The sequence below is a fragment of the Euprymna scolopes genome, chromosome 11 (genome assembly GCF_053919585.1).
Source record: "Euprymna scolopes isolate OS-2025 chromosome 11, ASM5391958v1, whole genome shotgun sequence".
NCBI classification, from domain to species: domain Eukaryota; kingdom Metazoa; phylum Mollusca; class Cephalopoda; order Sepiida; family Sepiolidae; genus Euprymna; species Euprymna scolopes.
Window position 1 is genome coordinate 55929006 of NC_136492.1, and position 18110 is coordinate 55947115.

Consider the following 18110-nt stretch of genomic DNA (forward strand, 5'->3'; position numbering starts at 1 on the left):
AAATGGGAGGGGGGGGGGTTGAACGTAGTAATTTTTTTTATGCCTCGTTCACTGTGCACTCACGGGAGACCATGCATGCTTCACTTGTTTCTAATTATATTCAGTACAATATAACAATCAGTAGAGAATTGGCTCTTTAAAGATCGTGGCAAACTGGCCTAATGGTTATGTTAAGTTTTGAGACATTGTGTTGAACAAAGATGGCGGCGTAGTTCAGACCAGTAACCAAGATGGCGGCCAAGAATCAAATATGGTCCGTGGTGTAGTTAACCTGTTAAGTTTTGAGACATTGTGTTGAACAAAGATGGCAGCGTAGTTCAGACCAGTAACCAAGATGGCGGCCAAGAATCAAATGTGGTCCATGGTGTAGTTAACCTGTTAAGTTTTGAGACATTGTGTTGAACAAAGATGGCAGCGTAGTTCAGACCAGTAACCAAGATGGCGGCCAAGAATCAAATGCGGCCCGTGGCGTAGTTAACGGCGAACTGATTGAATTTAAAATTCGACAATTTTTATAATAATTTTGAAACGTTTTCATTGGTTGTTTAGCACAGCCGGTGTTTATAAAAAATGATTGGCGAATCCATTCGACTCGTACCCCCATTAGGAGTCAAAAACATTTTACAGGTTATTCTACTTGACTCGCTTTTGGTTTCGGTCTCGAGTATTTGTGTATAAATGCGAAATCATATCATGCATATTTTATGAGCAGGCTATGCATCATGCTCGTGTGTGTGTGTGTGTGTGTGTGTGTGTGTGTGTGTGTGTGTGTAGGATATTATCAAATTTGATGTTTTGTAGTAAATTTGGTCAATAGTATATGTATTGAATCTAATGTATTGCTTAGAACAGACTGCTTTGACTCACTTTTTAAAAAGTTTATTTAGATTGCTATTTTTGCAATTTTTTTTTTTTTTACAAAATTTTACATATTTATTAATGGATGTTTACTTTTTCATAAATGTCCCATAATTCCCTTCAGAATACAATTTTGAATCATACAATGCTTTTAATAATGGAGCTGAACAGGAGAAGAAATGCACATACTTGATTTGCATAAATTAAAACTCGGTGAAAGAGTTGGCAATATCAAGAGAGAGAGAGAGTAAGAACGAGATAAAAAAAAAATGATCAGTGTGTTGGGTGTTCATAGAAATTCAATAGTCATAATTGGAGGATTGAAAACGAAACATGTAGAAGACGGTCGTACACTCTTTCACAATGGACGTTTGAAAGCAATTGTTGAACAAGCGCGAATTGAAAGTGTTGGCGAAAATATCTAACGCACCAATGTTAGTATTTCAATGGTGTCAGATTATCTGAAGCGAAGCTACTTGTGAAGTTGAAAGATCTTCTGTGTCTCGCATATTAAACAGACGATTTACAAAAAAAAAAAAAAAAAAAAAAAAAAATGCATTCACTTGCTGTTTCTGGTTGTTATCAAATGAACGTGCAGTGAAAAAAGGGTTTTCAATGATTAGATGTTTGCTTCTGAAATCGACCATTGTTTTGTTTTTTTTTGTATTTTAATAAAGGAATCAACTGTATGAGTGTGGTATAAAAAGCAGGATAAAGTCCGGGACTTTTATGTTTCACTACTTACCTTGTAAGTCATTTTCTAGATCTTGTTGTACCGTAACACTTTCAAGGTCGCAAAGATGTTTTAGAGAGTGAGAAGAATTGTCTTCTTGGAGAATTGGATTTTTGTTAGGATTAAAATTCTGCAAACCCGGCTGAATAATTACTGGTTGTGTCATCTTGTTTAAGACAGCTTGAAAAATTTACTGTCTTAAAAAGGAAAACACACTTTAAGTAATATATATATATATATATATATATATATATATATATATATATATATATATATATATATATATATATATATATATATATATATATATGCCTGTATATTTGAATGACTAATGATGGCTAACTGCACAAAATATATATTTAGATACATATATATGTATGTATGTATGTATGTACGTGTGCTCACACACACACACACACACACACACACACACACACACACACACATATATATAAATATTTATTTATTTTGTGTAGTTAGACATCATAAGTCATTCACACATATAGGCATATGTTATATAACTATGTATATATATATATATATATATATGACACACACACACATGTATGCCTACATATATACTGACACACACATATATGCTTACATATATATACAAATTCTTTATATATATATATATATATATATATATATATATATATATATATATATATATATATATATATATATACACATATTCGTATGAACTGTGTGTGTGTGAGGGGTTGTAGATCATGAAATCAGCATTAAAATGACATGATAACAAAAGGTTAGGGTTTTACGTTTCAACGTGTATTAACTTGCTAATATACGCAATAATATGACCAATAGAAAAAAAAAAATAACTTGCAAAACGAAACCATTTCAACAATAAAGACATTTATTTTCCCTCTTTTATTTATATCCGTGACTACCATGCCTATTCATGAATTTTTATTCATAAGACGTGTGATCGTCAAAGTTGGTACTCCTTATCTCCGAATGCCCAACTGCAGAGGGAGAATAGTTTCAGTGGCGTTCTGCTGTTTTGTAAAAATTATATACACAGGCAGCAAAAAGAAAGTCCGCACTTGTAATTTTTTCAAAAACTGCAAATTTAAGCTAAATTTAATGTAACTGTTTGAACAACCTATACCTCATTTGATTGGCCTTTTATTCTTCTATAATTTTACCTGTTCATATTTGACTTTCAATTGAAATATTCTAGTGTTCACGTCAATTTAAAAAAATAACTTCAAATTGAGGAGGGCAAAATAAAGTCTGCACAATGGAAAATTTTTATTTAAATGTAACTTTAGGACATTAGGGAAACAAAAATACAACAGGAACATAATGAACTAGTTAATGTTTAGTAGCATAGCCCTTCTGCAATTTGACATTCTTTTGGCAATTTCTTGAATTAGACTGCAGCAATACTCTGGGGAAAGGGCATCCCACTTTTTAAAATTTTTATCCAAAGTTCTTCCAAATTTGAAATGTTATCATTGCGTAGCTGTTGCTTGATGTAATGCCATACATTTTTGATAGGATTGAGGTCTGAAGATTGTGCAGACCAATCCAAACACGGAATATCATGCTCTTCCAGAAACCTCTTGACATTGCCAGCTGTGTGAATGGGAGAATTATCCTGCATGAAGATGGGATTATCATCCAAATTCCGACCAAAGTAGGGTAGAAAATGCTCAGTCAACATATTAATGTACTTGGCCGAATTAATTCGACCTTGCAAGTGAACTATAGGCCCTGGACCATTGGTACTAATAATGCCCCATACCAAAACTGAACCTCCACCACCTTGCAGTATTGAAACTGAGCACCTAGGATTAAATTCTCCGTCTTTCCTCTGACGGACGTACTGCCTACTGTCACTGCCTAGCATATTGAAATTGCTTTCGTTGCTAAAAAGTACTTTTGACCAATATGAAGAGTCATGATCTTCATTGCATCTGACAAAATCTAAACAGCGCTTTCTGTTCTTTACAGAAATCATTGGCTTGCGTCTTGCAACATATCCTCGCACATTAAATTTCTTTAATCTGTTCTTGACAGTAGAAAAAGACCATTTTTTAACAAGATTGCACTGTTGTTGGATTTGGGTAGCCGTTTCAAATCTGTTTCTTAGGCTGCGGATCCTGATAGCATTGTCTTCCCTGTTAGAAGTAACTCTAGTATGACCAGATTTAGGGGCATCATGAATGCTGCCGGTGTTTTGGTGCTTTTGCACAGTCTTTCGTATTGTTTTCTCATCACATTTCAATCTGCGGCCGATTTTTCGATTAGATAAACCAGAAAGGTGGAGATTAATGAGCTCCTGACGATAACTAAGAGAGAGTCGTGGTATATGGACTAAATGTTACGTTATATAACCTGGAATAACAACAATTACGATTAGAGATGCTTTGTTGCCTGTTGGTGGATATTTTAAACTGATTTAGGGGCAATAATTTAAGTTGGTTTTAAGTGAATTTGTTGCTGCGGACTTTCTTTTTGCCTCCTCAATTCGAAGTTATTTTTTTAAATTGACGTGAACACTAGAATATTTCAATTAAAAGTCAAATATGAACAGGTAAAATTCTAGAGGAATAAAAGGCGAATCAAATCTGTAAACAGTTACATTAAATTTAGCTTAAATTTGCTGTTTTTGAAAAAATTACAAGTGCAGACTTTCTTTTTTGTCGGCACTGTATCTCGATATAATATTAAGTATGCGTATATGTTCATATGTTTGTTTGTACAGGATTAACACCTAAACTAATTAACTGATCATTATGAAGTTTGCAACACAGCTGCCAGGCTAAAGGCTGTGTAATGTGGGCTATATTTAGTTTAATTTTATGCGAATGAAATAAGAAAAGGGATTTGAAGCCTTTTATGAAAATGCAGATTACTTACTGAGTTTTGTTAAATTTAACAATAGCTATTAGTCATAAAATAATAAAAATTAATTTCAGTTTTTTCTTTAGTGTATTTTAAATGGGTTTTATAAGGAAAAATATGGACACAAGCTTCTATTTAAAACTTAAAATTTATGAGGTGTGTTCCAAAAGTAATAACCGCTATTTTTTTATTTAGACTAAATGGATCAGAGGAGATTGTAAATTACATTGTTATGATGACTGAATATCATGACCTGATAGTTTCATCTCTTTGTTGTAGATATTGATTGTGAGAGACTCTGAGAAAGCAACACCTGTCATGAACGTGTATCAGAAGCAGAGATGCATCATTTAGTTCCTGGCACAAGTGCATTGAGAATGGTGGTAACTATGTAGAAAAATAAATTCTGATGCACAAAGGTTGCTCGTTTTAATGGTACTACTCCTATCTTTGTTGTTCTTCAATTATTTGAGTGTAATAAAAATAGAAGGCTTTACTTTTGGAACGACTCTCGTATGGCAAAATGCGCTCCAGACGCCCATACACAACCATTGTTTATCGCTGGCAAAAGTGCATTAAGAATGGTGGTGACTATTCTGAGGCACAAAAGATCGCTCGTTTTAATGTTACTACTCGCAGCTCTTTAACTTTTTGAGTGAAAAAAATAGGAGGCTATACTTTTGGAATGGCACTCCCCTGTATCATATTTGCATTGAATTTGATCTATACACAATATTCCTTGAATTTCAATTTCTTTTTAAGTCCCCTTAAGCTTAAGCCTTAACTTTTTTACATTTTCTTTAATCAAAATCATATAATCGGTTTAAATCAAAATTGGAAGAAGGATTCTAAACATAAGGTTTAATAACATGTTGATCTTAATTTTCTATAAGGAACATAAAAGTAGTACAAAACTGTTCTGTTCGAGAAATTAATTGTTACTGTCCTAGGACGTGTATTCAACTAGTGTGTGTGTGTGTGTGTGTGTGTGTGTATATAATGAAATATGTTAAAAAACACTTTGAAATGAGTTAAGAACATATTTAATCTGAAAAGGAAACACTAGATAAATGGATAGTCCTTAATCCGCGGAGTTTCGAAGAAATACACTCCTTCTCATCAGAGGGTAGGAATTAGCAAAATGCGGGATCGGATTTTGCATGCAATATTAATTCTTTAATATTTATAATTTACTTTAATTTTACCATCTTGGATCATTTTGGTAAATTCAATTGTAATTTTCATTTTATATATATATATATATATTGTTAATTTCAACTGTATTTCTTGCGGTTTACGTGGGCTGTGTGGTTTGTTCCTTGCTAATGGAGTCAGAGATGGCTTCATGGCTGGAATTGAATCTCTCGACTGGCTGTAATTGTAACTCCTTGCACTGATGATTCCCGAAAAGGATGAAACACTAGCGTCTGTAGGTATTAAAAATAATATATATATATATACATACACACACACCCACACACAACACAATCACGTTGACACACTAGTTCTCACCAGATCACTGAAGTTAAGCAACGATGAGCCTGGCTAGTATAAAATGGGTGACCATTTGAGAAGACTAAGCACTATATGTACCACGCTGAAACAGAAATTCCCAGGTTGGTATCTAGGGGCATGTTTAATTCACTGGGAGAGATGTATCCCCAGTCTTCGTTGAGACATGTATCTAGAAGAAAAACTCTGATGTAAAACCTGAGGGCTACTGTATGCTCTGCCTTGTGACGGCTATTTCACTGACGAAGATTAGCATGTGGTTGGTTCTGCACAAAGCCTTCACCACTATAAACAAATGATTTGTGTGAATTTCCGAACAACTTAGTTTTGTGACGGAGCTCATATGCTGAAGTTGATAGAAGGGTCCATCATATATGTGTATATATAGTTGGGTATGTGTATATTTTTATATATTTGTGTGTACAGGATTGACTGCTAACCTAATTAACCGACCATTATGAATTTTTTAACAATGCTAGTAGATGAAAGGACGAATAATTTGGGCTATATTTAATCTAATTTAGTTTTATACAACAAGATAAGATGGCAGTGGAAGCTCTTTGAAAACATTCAGACACTTAGACACTTAGACACCGATTTTTATGAAATTTGAATAATAAGTATTAGAAATCGATTAATGCCTTTTCTACAAATTTCACTTTTTATGAAAGTATTTTAAGTGTTTTTAAAGGGCATGATATAGACACAACTTCCCATTTGGAAATTCAAATAATCCAGATTTGCATTAAATCTGATCCAAACTCATTAGACTCCAAGGAAGCAAGATTCCCTGAATTTCAATTTTTTCTTAACATCCCTGAAGCTTAAGCCTTAAATTTTAGACATTTTTTAGAATAAAAATTATGTAATGAATGTTGATCAAAATTCGAATAAGGATTCTGAACATAAGATTTAGTAGCATTATAAAACATTACTTAATAAGCTATGGGTCTAACATATAGACTGTTCTACTAATGAAAAGTCCATTTTTTTTTTATAAAGTATTATTCTTCAAATACCATGTAAAAATTTGAACACAATAGTATTATTGGTTTACAAAATCAGTTATTTAAATGAAGTTATTGTTGCAACTTTTGAAAATAATGAAAAATTCTGAATTATGTGTATTGATAAAGCATTGCTGTCTAGTTGGAAAAATACTATTCAAGCAAAGCAATGGCTTGATATGTGTTATTATGACTCTATCTGATCAGTAACACTCACTGCAAGAGGTGATATGCTGATTTAATTGTTGTATAGACAGAAATGATGTTGAGTGCTAAGATCGCTCAGATTTGGAGTTGTTATAGAAAAGACCAAAAAAGTCTGCATAATCGTTTTGTCCAATTGAAAATTGAAGTTGTGTAACATAGAAGATGAGTGTTGGATATATCAGAAGGCAATGTAATCCTAACCCGAACCTTAACCCGAAGGCAATGTATTTCTCATTTTGCATGAACATTTATCAATGTGAAAGCTGTGTTTAAGATGGGTGCTGCATTTGCTCGTACTCGATCACGAACAAAAACAATGCATCAATGATTCAGAGCATGAACACAATTTAACACAATAAAAATATTTGACAATGGATGAAACATGGATCTATCACTTTACTCGGAAGTGAAAATTGGCAGTCAGTTGTGTGGACTGCAATGGGTTCAAAGTGACTAAAGATGTAAACAACAGACAAGATTTTGGCCTCTGTATTTTGAGATGTACTAGGTATTTTTTTTTTTTAATAACCTTGAGAATGGATAAATGGTCACTAGCAAATATTATATAGCATTACTGGTGCATTTGAAGGAAGAAGTTTTAAAAATGGCCATGAATGAAGAAGAAAAGGTTCGCTTTCAGTAAGAAAACTTGATCAGAATGATATAAAAACTACACTTTGAATTGCTTTCACACCCACAATATTTTCAAGATCTGGACTCTAGTAACTACTGGCTTTTTGCAGGCCTTATAATAATGCTCCAGGAAAAGAGATTTGACTGAACAAGCGACATCTGGAACTGAGATGTATTTTGAAGCCAAACACAAGTTGTTCTGACAATATTACGTCAGAAACACTTTCGGTGGTTTTTTTATGTATAAAACTAAATGTTGTTACAAGTTCTATTCAGTGAAGGTTATATTGAATGACTAGTAACCAGTGACGAATTTGTCTTGTTGAGAATATTGACTCAAATGTACAATGAACGTTATTTATTTATTTTTTTTTTAAGGAAAAAAACTTGCTTTTCAGTGAAAAGAATTTTTTTTCTAGGTATCAGTTTGTTGCTGAAGTTGGGGAAAATGTGTTTATTGTCAGGAAAATATTGTAATAAAAAGAAGCAGTTTGACAGCAAATAATAAGTATTAGATATCGATTCATACCTTTTCTACAAATTTCACTTATTATGAGAGTATTTTAAAAGTATTTAAAAAAACGTCTAGTAGAGTATTTTCTTATGCAAGCACATGTTTGCTCTTTTAAAGCTGGTATTCTTAGGTTTTTATGGATGTTTAATATTGTTATTGTTTTTCAATTAAAAGCGTTCTGGTTGCAAAAATTATTTATTTTCTTTGTTTTGTGTCAATAAAATGTATCCCATTGAAACGTGTTTCATAATTTTCAGTGAAATGTAAGGCAGGCGTTGGAATCAGTGTATCTCCCTAGAGGGAGATTATGTTAATGAATAAAGTCAAATTTTGTCTAAAAGCTGGTATTTTATTAGTTAGGTCCAAAATTTATTTAGCAATATTATTCAACTGCAGGACTATAGATTCAACGAAAGGGAGTTGGATGGCTAAAGGCCAGTCAGTTGCTGAAATGAAAGAAAAAAACACATTAGCAACAATGAAGAAACTGAGAAGTATATTGTTCATATCCTTCCTCCCAGTTCTGTACAGCACATGGTAGTTTCTGGTTCAAAAGCAAGAGTACTCAGTTCATTTCCTTGGACCGGATCAGAGCTCGGGGCATCTTCTTCATCACCACTGGTGATCTCTCAGTCACTCCCTCATCCCGACATGTCATATCAGTAACATTAGAGTCAGGTTGTGGATCGTGTGTTGGTGTGGACTCACTTTGAACAGTGATGTCAGTGCTCGGTGGGTCATCTTCACACGATACCTCAACTACACTTCTTGTCTTTATCTTGCAACAACATGTTAGACACCAATAACAGGGGCTGAAGTTCATGAACTTTTGAATTATAGCGTTTCAACAACGAATCGTTGCTGAATGATGCTTCCCTATCCTGTGCAGAGATGGCCCACTCTTTGTGAAGGTGATAATGATGTGGATGGGATGGAATTCCATAATGAAGTTGATGGTGTTACAGGATCTGAGCAGGACTCAGCTTCATGTTGGGCAGGGGAGTATTCCAGTACTGCAGTATGGCACAAGCAGCTCTGTCAGTATTCAAACTGCCATTTGTGTCAACATTATTGTGGATAATTCTTTTTGCCGTTTTTATTCTAATCTCTGCCCTGCCATTTGACTACTGGGAATATGTGACTGAGGAAAGCCCTTACACCCCACACTTGGAGAAAATGTGCCCATGTACTTAGGGTCACTATTGGAGCTCAACTCCTCCGGTACACCATATACAACAAATAGGTTAGAGATTGTCTTTCCATTGACTTTGTGTGCTTTCAGTGCATATATACAGATCTGCGCACTAAATATGTCCACAACAGTCACATGTGCATGCGATCCAAGTTTAAAAATGTAGCCCATATTTGTTGGAACGGGTATTCTGGTGATTTGGTCAAGATGAGTGAGTGGCTCAGGTGTATTTGATGGCACGTGTTTCACACAATCAAGGCCTGTAATTTTTGATACACTGGTCAGGATCAGGCCAATACACACACTGATTTGCATGAAACTTCATGCCAGAGACATCCTGATTGGTTGCATGCAGGTTATCAAGGATGACTGTGCAATGCTTGTGGGATTACAAGCCGCTGATCTAAGAGAGGAATGCTATGAAAGGTAATGAGCTGATGCCGGACTGCCCAATATTTTCAGAGGTGACCCACAACACTATTCTATTTATCAGGAAAGCCAGTTTGGACGAGAGAAATCAGGTCTTGATAGTTGCAGTTCACCTGTGCTGCACTGGTGACACCATCAAATTTGCTCAAGGCTGAAACACTGGCCATCTCAAGTTTAGACATATTCTCTTCTTGGTGCAAAAGGAAGGCATTCTGGTTTGGCTGGTGGAGCACAAGATGGCTGGACTGCTTTGAAAACGAGTGGTACCTGCATTGGATGGGATAGCTACTTGGCAATATGTTAACTTTCATACACCCTTCCCTACAGAAGTACAAGCGATCAACCTTGTCACAGAAAAAGAGGGGTTGCATGATGAGATGACCCTCAACATTGAACTCGGCACTGATTTACCCTTGCATGTTAAGGCAGGTCCGTCAATAACTAACACCCTTTTGAAGCAAGGAAGCAACTGGGATTCATCGAGCCCCATTTGTCTCAACTGTTTCGGACCAGCCAAGCATATGTTTGCAATACTATCAAGAAAAATGTCCAGAACAGCAGGTTGTTGTTCAATTATATCTGAACGAACTGATGCCTTTATTCCACAGATAACGGAAAGGGTAGTGTAGGGTTAGGGTTGTTTTTATCGAGCTTGACACAAGCCATCAGACTATTGCTCTCGGACATTTGTGGAGATCTGCATACATTACTGGAGTTGTTTGGTTTCCTTCACACCGAACAGGCGGAGCAACATGTATGGCAGGAGGGGGAGGGGGGTAAATACACCATGGGCAATACTACCACACCTTTGACAGGATTGTGATGATTTGAGTTGTTGAGACTTGTTTCTGCAATAGCTGGATGCTGATCTAACATCACAAATATCAGATGACTAGCTGAACTGAGGCTACTTGAAAGCGTCTGTGTGCTTGACAACATCTTCAACTGACTAGCCTTAGCCAAAATGTCTGTTTGGAGAGTTGCATTGTTGATCCCACGAATAAACTGGTCCTTGATGTTGATCGGAGACATGTCAAAATAGCATCTCAGACAAATGAATTCACAATCCACCGCAAGTGATCGCATGCAAACTAAAAAGTCCTTCAAAGGTTTGTTTTCTACTTGAGTGAGGTTGCCAAAATTCATGTGATGGACAGCAGGGTTGATACGTACCATAACCAAAGATTCAATTACCTCAAGTATTTCATCTTCTGGCATGCTGAAAAATGACTAATGACACTGTTCTGTACAGAACCCTCACAACAACTGTATAGGAGGTTCTGAATGTGTTTGGGGATATGTAGGTAAGGTATGTTAATACACTCCCCAATCAATGACGAATTTTTGGAACTGAGGATGGGTCATGTTAACCCTTATCCCTGGATGGCTTCTGGGCATTGATAAGTAGTGACCTCTATATAAAAAAAAAGCTGCTCCGAAATCCAAAAATAAAGAATGGTACTCGTAACATTTTTTTTCTTTCAGGGTTTGTTTTTGTTTGGGGGGGATAGTAATGTGTGAATAGGTAAGTGTAAGGTTATCGGTATTTAATTTTCTGTTTATAAATGGTTATGTTTTTATTTGGTTTATTTTTTAAAAACAATTGCTTCTTGTAGGGAGTCTCACCATATTTGAAAAGTTCTGAAGCGTTCATTTATGTATTAAGAGGTAGATTCCGGAATTATTGAATTGTCAGCTCTCAGCCAGTGAGAAAGGGTGGAATTTTAGAAAGGGGAAGTATTTTTGAATTGGGAAATGGAAAGATTATGTTATGTCTGTGAGTTTATGATCCAGTTACGAAGGGTGCAAGCACAATATCTGTAGAATGTGTATATTTGACTGGGGGCGATAGGAGGACTTCATATTTGGGGGGAAAAATAGGAACTACTTCCTCTAAAGATGCTGTGATTGTGATGGTGTTGCTCCTAAGATGTAGGATTTTATTTTAATGACCAAATGTGTCTAAAATGTTGTTCTAAAGTTACATAAGATGGTGGCTAATAGTCTAGACATAATAAATTTGAATGGCATTTGTTGTTGCAAACCTTTGGTACTTTGGTCCAGAGGGGAATCTCTGCAATCAAAGTTTTACATATGGATACGGAAAAAAATAATACAAAAAAAATCGTTACTAACTCAAACTAATATTCCGTCCAAATTGCACATTTTTAAAAATCCCTATAATTTTAAATTAGAAAATTTATTTCATATGACAATTTTCAATATTTACTTCAATAGTGCTCAATACAGGAGTAGAGCAGAGTAGTAAGTTGTGAAAATATGTAGCAATTAAGCTACACAGAATCTTCCACATTTCATCTCTGTAGGGAATCGTCAGGCTAAAATGCATGAAATTCATGTTACCTGGTCTATGTGCTATTTAGTTTAGCTAGTTAATCAATGAAATTTGTTGTTATTCCCGCCTGCAGTTTTATGTTTTCATTAGCCAATGGCTGGGTTTCACTTACACAAGATTCAGCTGACTTTTATTACTTGTTCTATCGTTCTCCTCAGTATAAAGTGACGCCTCCCCATTTTTTAATATATTGAATTAATAGTTGAGCTTATGTTAATACATACATGCTTGGAGTACAATTTTCATATATATATATATATATATATATATATATATATATATATATATATATATATATATATATATATATATAGGCGAGCAAGAATACCCACTATTACTTGGGAACAAATGAAGAATCTTGTATCCTCCTGCATCTGATCTTGAATCGCATATTACCCTTTTTACTTTTCACTTTTTATGATTTTCAATTTTAAGAATAGGGTGAAGGATATATCCGTTATTGCTTGGGTGGGAGTTGTTTAAGAAAAATGACACTTTAAAAATAGAATTTCTTTTTTGTGAAATCGATTTGATTAAAGACTATAAATTTACTAAATTATTTTAGTTACGTTTAGCATTCAAACTATAATAAACCCCTCTTTTCATAAAAATGATTAAACGTTGATGAATTATTTTGCAAATATATTTTACCTTTCTATCGCATATCCATGTCAGTGTTTTTCCTTAGTGATCCTTTCAAGGCCACAACAAATTGACAATGAGGGATTTAAAGTTACAAAGGGGATATCCGCAACAACAAGCCGATTGCACTCTGGTTTGTCGTTCGATTCTCTTGTCTTTTATAGATGACTAGCAGATGTACCCAACGTTGCCCGGTATCAAATGCAATGTTAAATTCCTTTAAAAAAAAAATGAAATAAAAAAAAAAACGAAAAGAAACTGAAACAGGTGCATGCGAGTATTATGTTTTATTTTATAAACAATTCACTTCTTGTAAGATAAAAAAAAAAATATTCAGACTGCGACCAAAACCTGAAGAGTCAAGTATTATAACCATTAGGCTAGCTTCCACGATCTTTAAAAAGTATTTTCAAGCTTACTTATTCTTAACATAAGGAAGCTGTCATGTGAATAATTTGCGCATACACAGTCATGAAACAGTTGACAAACAGATAAAAATCCAATGAGCCCCATATGTAACCCTATACGTCCTCTGGGCCGCAGCCATTGGATCTTGGTTCACAGGACCATATTTGTGATATACCCCGGCTGTGTTTGTCAATCCCAGCTCACAAGACCATAGATGCAACCCAGCAGGGCTACATTCTTAACTGTCTAGTGGTGGACCCTCCAAGGGTGACCAGACTCTCACTGGTCACTGGAAAATACCGCTCTGCTGCTCAGGGCACGCGAAACGTGCATGACCCTAAGTTTGTGTGGCAACATTGTCTACTTCGACCGTCGCTTTGACTTCATGCTAGTTCTGGTCTGTCTCTTCCATCGTCTGGCGTCAGGGCATATCTGAAATGAACTGCATCTTCATTTAGGCCGGCAATTGAGAAGTAAAGGAAAAAGCTCGGGGTATTTTCTTATAAACAAACAATAATTATTCATAAAATGTTCTTAAGATATTATACATGTGTAAAGTTTGGGTTCTCAATGGCTTCGTGATGCGGGTTGTTACAACTTAAGTTTATTGAGTTAATTTCTCAGCTAGGAACAAGAGCTTTTCATCTTAGCTCTTATGGAGATTTCTAACTGAGCGGGGGGGGGGGGGCTAGGGTGATGTGCACTTCTCGATACTAACAAGCAAAGACTCTTATGTCTATAAACACAATCGTTTTTTATTAAATTGGCTTCTTCCCCCTCTCTCATTTGAAGATTACTTTTCCTCTTTTCCTCTGAATCTCTTCTTTCTCTATCCCATTATTTTATATTCTCTTTCTTATCTTATGAATTTTTAATTCTCTTTTTCCCCTTTTTCTTTCCTTCTCTTCAACTCAAATTACTTTTCTCTCAAAGAAACTGTATTATCTTCCAAGGTTCAATTCCCATCACTTGCTTGGTGGTCTAGCACTTAAATATAACAGGTGGACCAAATGACAACATTTCCCAGACACAGAAGCAGACATTTTGAATCTAAGTTATTGTACTTGTCTCCCTCAATTAGTTATTTACCAAACCCAACTAGAAAAACAATTTCTCACGCCAGCCCCCTTATTCCAAAAAAAATCCCATTATCAGATTTATATTTTCCTTTCATTGAAACATATTTTTCTGATGGACAGAATTTCATGAACATCTGTCTTTCTTTAACCAAGTGTCAGCATTGCCCTCCCCCCTAACCATACCTCTTCATCTATCTGAATGGAGTCCCTGGCGTCGCCCGCGATCCTGTTACATAAGTACCAATTTTTCAATTTTGATCCCTTACCAGCCTATTTTTCTGGATAAAAACCGATTAAAATTTTTTCCACATTTCTGAATACCTTATATACCAAATTTGAAGTCTGTAAACCAAACATTCGTTGGGTATATAGGTTGAGAAGTGTCCTCTCACACACACACACACACACACACACACACACACACACACACACACACACACACACTCTCACTTTTAAAGATATATAGATAAATTAGCAGCTCTACTCGACATTGGGTAATCCAAACCTGTTTATTTATCTGCTTATTATTCTCTTCTTTTATCTCTTTTTTTAAATTATTTTATTGACTAGCACAACTGTTCCATCCTAACGTCATTCATTATTACTTCATCCTAACCAAATTCGTTCATTTTTATTTTATTTTATTTATTTTTTTTTTACATAGATTTAAATCCTATTTATTTCTGCAAATCAATGATAGCCTTGGCTAACAAGTCATCTAATCTCGAGGATGTCAATCACTGAAAAGTTTCCTCAGTGAGAATTTTATTTTTAATAGGATTTCACTGTATGTGCTATTGTACAATAAACTCTCTCTCTTATCCAATTCAGTTTATCTATATACTAGCAGGGCTATCCGGCATTGCCCAGGGAAAAAGTGTATCATAACTTTTATCTCTCTCTCATTCCCCTCTGCTCCACCGTCCTTCTACATTCAACTCTCTCTAGATATATGCGTACACACACACACACACACACACACACACACACACACACACACACACACACACACACACAGAGTTGGAATAAGGGAAATAACTCCCTTTAGTTAGTGACTGGAAAAAGACTACATTTTTAACTTCAAAAGATATGTGTATGCCTGGAAAACATATAAATATGATATAAGTGCTTCTTTGACCTCAAAATAATACATTTTTTTTTCTTTTGTTAATGTTTTAGATATTATCCATTTGTGATTGCACCAATTAAAAAAATATACCGATTTTGTGGGGGTTTGTTGTGTATTTTTTGAAGTTTTAGCATAACATGCAAACATTTACCTTTTATGTAGTAGATTATATTGAACATTCTAGAAGCATATTACTTTCGTGCTTCAAATGCAGATTGATTACTTGTTGCGTGTTTTATTTGGCCCACACATCATCATCCATAAAATATTCTATTTGTTCCTTAGTTAGTCCGTACGTTATGCTTTGAAAAAAGCCAAATAAAATTTTTGAAATCCAAACTGCTTCAAAAAGGGCCAAGTTCATGAAATTTGGCTTTAAAAGGACCAATCTAGCAACTCTGGACAAGAACATGAGAGTGACCTGCTATAGCCTCGTTTACAAATATCATTATAATAATCATATATGATTTTTATTGTAATGGTGTGAAAAAGGAACTTAATAATTTCGATGTGCAGCAGTTCTTTGCCAAAGAAAGAAGTTATTTTTTATTTATTTTTTTTTTACACGGTGGTCACCACTTATCAAGGCCCGGAAGCCACTCAGGGATAAGGGTTATTGCAAGTACAGTACGTTAGTGTGGAGATTTATTGAAGTGTTTACTTGAGGTGGCGGTTCATTAGGAATTTGTTTACGGTGGACTTGAAGACATCCATGTTGTAGTCAGGTCGGAAGCAGGCAGATGGAACAGAGTTCCACAGGCGTGCAGTTCTAAGAAAGAAGCTTTATTCATGGAATCTACGTTTTGATTTAGGCACAGATAAAGAGTGGGGAACATTTTTAACAGTGGATTCAGCTAGACGGGTGTTTTTCGTGAAAGATTGGCGGCGGGGGGGGGGGCAGAAGTTAACAGAACATTACATAAAAAAGGGAACATTCGAAAGAAACAAGACAAAAAAAAAGCACGTTGTCTGCCAAGAGGTGCTGGTCTAAAGGAGTAAATTAAAGATTGTTTCTTACAATATGAATTTATTATTTGTATTGAACTATGTAGCACAATATTATTTTCTGAATATTCATTAGTACTTATTAATTTATCTAATTTGGGTCAGTTGTATATTTAAAATACAATCGACACTATTTTCATAGAAATGTTAATAAACTCATATTTACTGCATGTTATTGGTCTTTTGTTCAAAAACTAATTTTTTGCGCTATCTATAAAAGTATCAGCTTTATCAAAACATATTTGTTGATTAAATATATTTCTCATTCCATGGAATTTCCACAGGTCCTGCTATTTTTATTAAATCTATTTGAAGTGATATCATGTCGAATGCAGTTCCAACATAAATCAGAGCAAATTTAAGTAAAATTGATGACGTCATCATTTAAAAAATTCTGACGTCATTTGATATTTTTCAGTATTATTATTATTATTTTTTTTTTTTGTCAATACAGTACCTATATGCATGTAAAGTTTCATGGTGATAGTTTTAATGTTTTTTTGTTGTTGTTGTTTTTTTTTAAATTCCATTTTCACTCCAAACAAGGCATAGTGCCACTTTGATGTAGGGGGCTGCTATCAGGGACATAAATTGCAGGGATACTATGTAGGGAGTTGAGCAGCAAGATGTCTATTCACATTACACTTGAACTTCTGCATGTCAGTACAGTTGGAAAGCAGAGGTTCGGAAGGAAGTTCCAAAGTCTAGCAGTTCTGGGAAGAAACTATTAGAGTAGAAGGCTTTCTTACATCTAGGGATCTTTAGTGTGTAGGGGTGAGATTTTGCTGATTGTCGGGTTTGTCGAGGGTATTCACATCGAGGGTACAAGGGCTTGTAGTTCATCAGAGCATCCACCATTAAAATACTTGTAGAACAAGCAGAGAGATGCAGCATTTCGTCGATGGGATAGAGGTTGAAGCCTAGATGACAGTTCAAGACCTATCAGGTTGGTGACTCTCTTTTAAACCCTGTTCAGCACTTAGAACTGCACGCCTGTGGAATTGTCTTCCGTTTTCCTGCTTTCCGGCTGACTACAATATGGTTGTCTTCAAGTCTAACGTAAATAAGTTCTTGATGAGCCGTTCCATATAAGTTATCAACTTTACCAAATTTTCATTACTAATGATTACTATAATGTCCAGTTTCTACTGTACACTCTTTAACCCTTATCCTTGAGTGGCCTCTTGGCCTTGATAATGTGGTGATGCCTATGTAAAAAAAAAAAAAAAAAAAGACTAGTAGCAGATACAACAGCTTAAATGTGACAACAATACTCCATATATGGGCGAATGGTGGCGTTGTAGAGGTACAGGATACATTCAGGCGTAAGTAACTTTCTAGCATGGTAGAGAGAGCCCACCTTCCTTGCAGAGCGACCTTGGCAATGCTCTTAATGTATCTGTTCCAACTCATGTTCCCTGTGAACGTTAAGCCGAGGAGTTTGAAAGAAGTACTTTCAGGTAATGTATCTTTAGCCATAGCTGTTGATGGTTGAGAAGGTTTCTTATAATTATTGAAGGAAACAAGCTTAG

General features: G+C 35.1%; 1 protein-coding gene and 1 long non-coding RNA gene across 3 annotated transcripts in view; one reads left to right on the forward strand and one right to left on the reverse strand.

The window, feature by feature from the left end:
• The window catches only part of LOC145287859 (phospholipid scramblase 2-like), a 70830-nt gene extending 69017 nt beyond the window's left edge, over nt 1-1813 (reverse strand). For both annotated transcript variants that reach the window (XR_013869208.1, XM_080135743.1), the window contains exon 1: nt 1604-1813. Coding sequence is in view for 1 of the 2 variants with exons in the window: in XM_080135743.1 (XP_079991869.1) it covers nt 1604-1757 (154 nt within the window). In the remaining variant the exon portion in view is untranslated. The remainder of the gene's footprint in view (nt 1-1603) is intronic.
• Nucleotides 1-18110, forward strand: part of LOC145287862 (uncharacterized) — a 67218-nt gene that overhangs the window by 17701 nt on the left and 31407 nt on the right. The window lies entirely within an intron of this gene.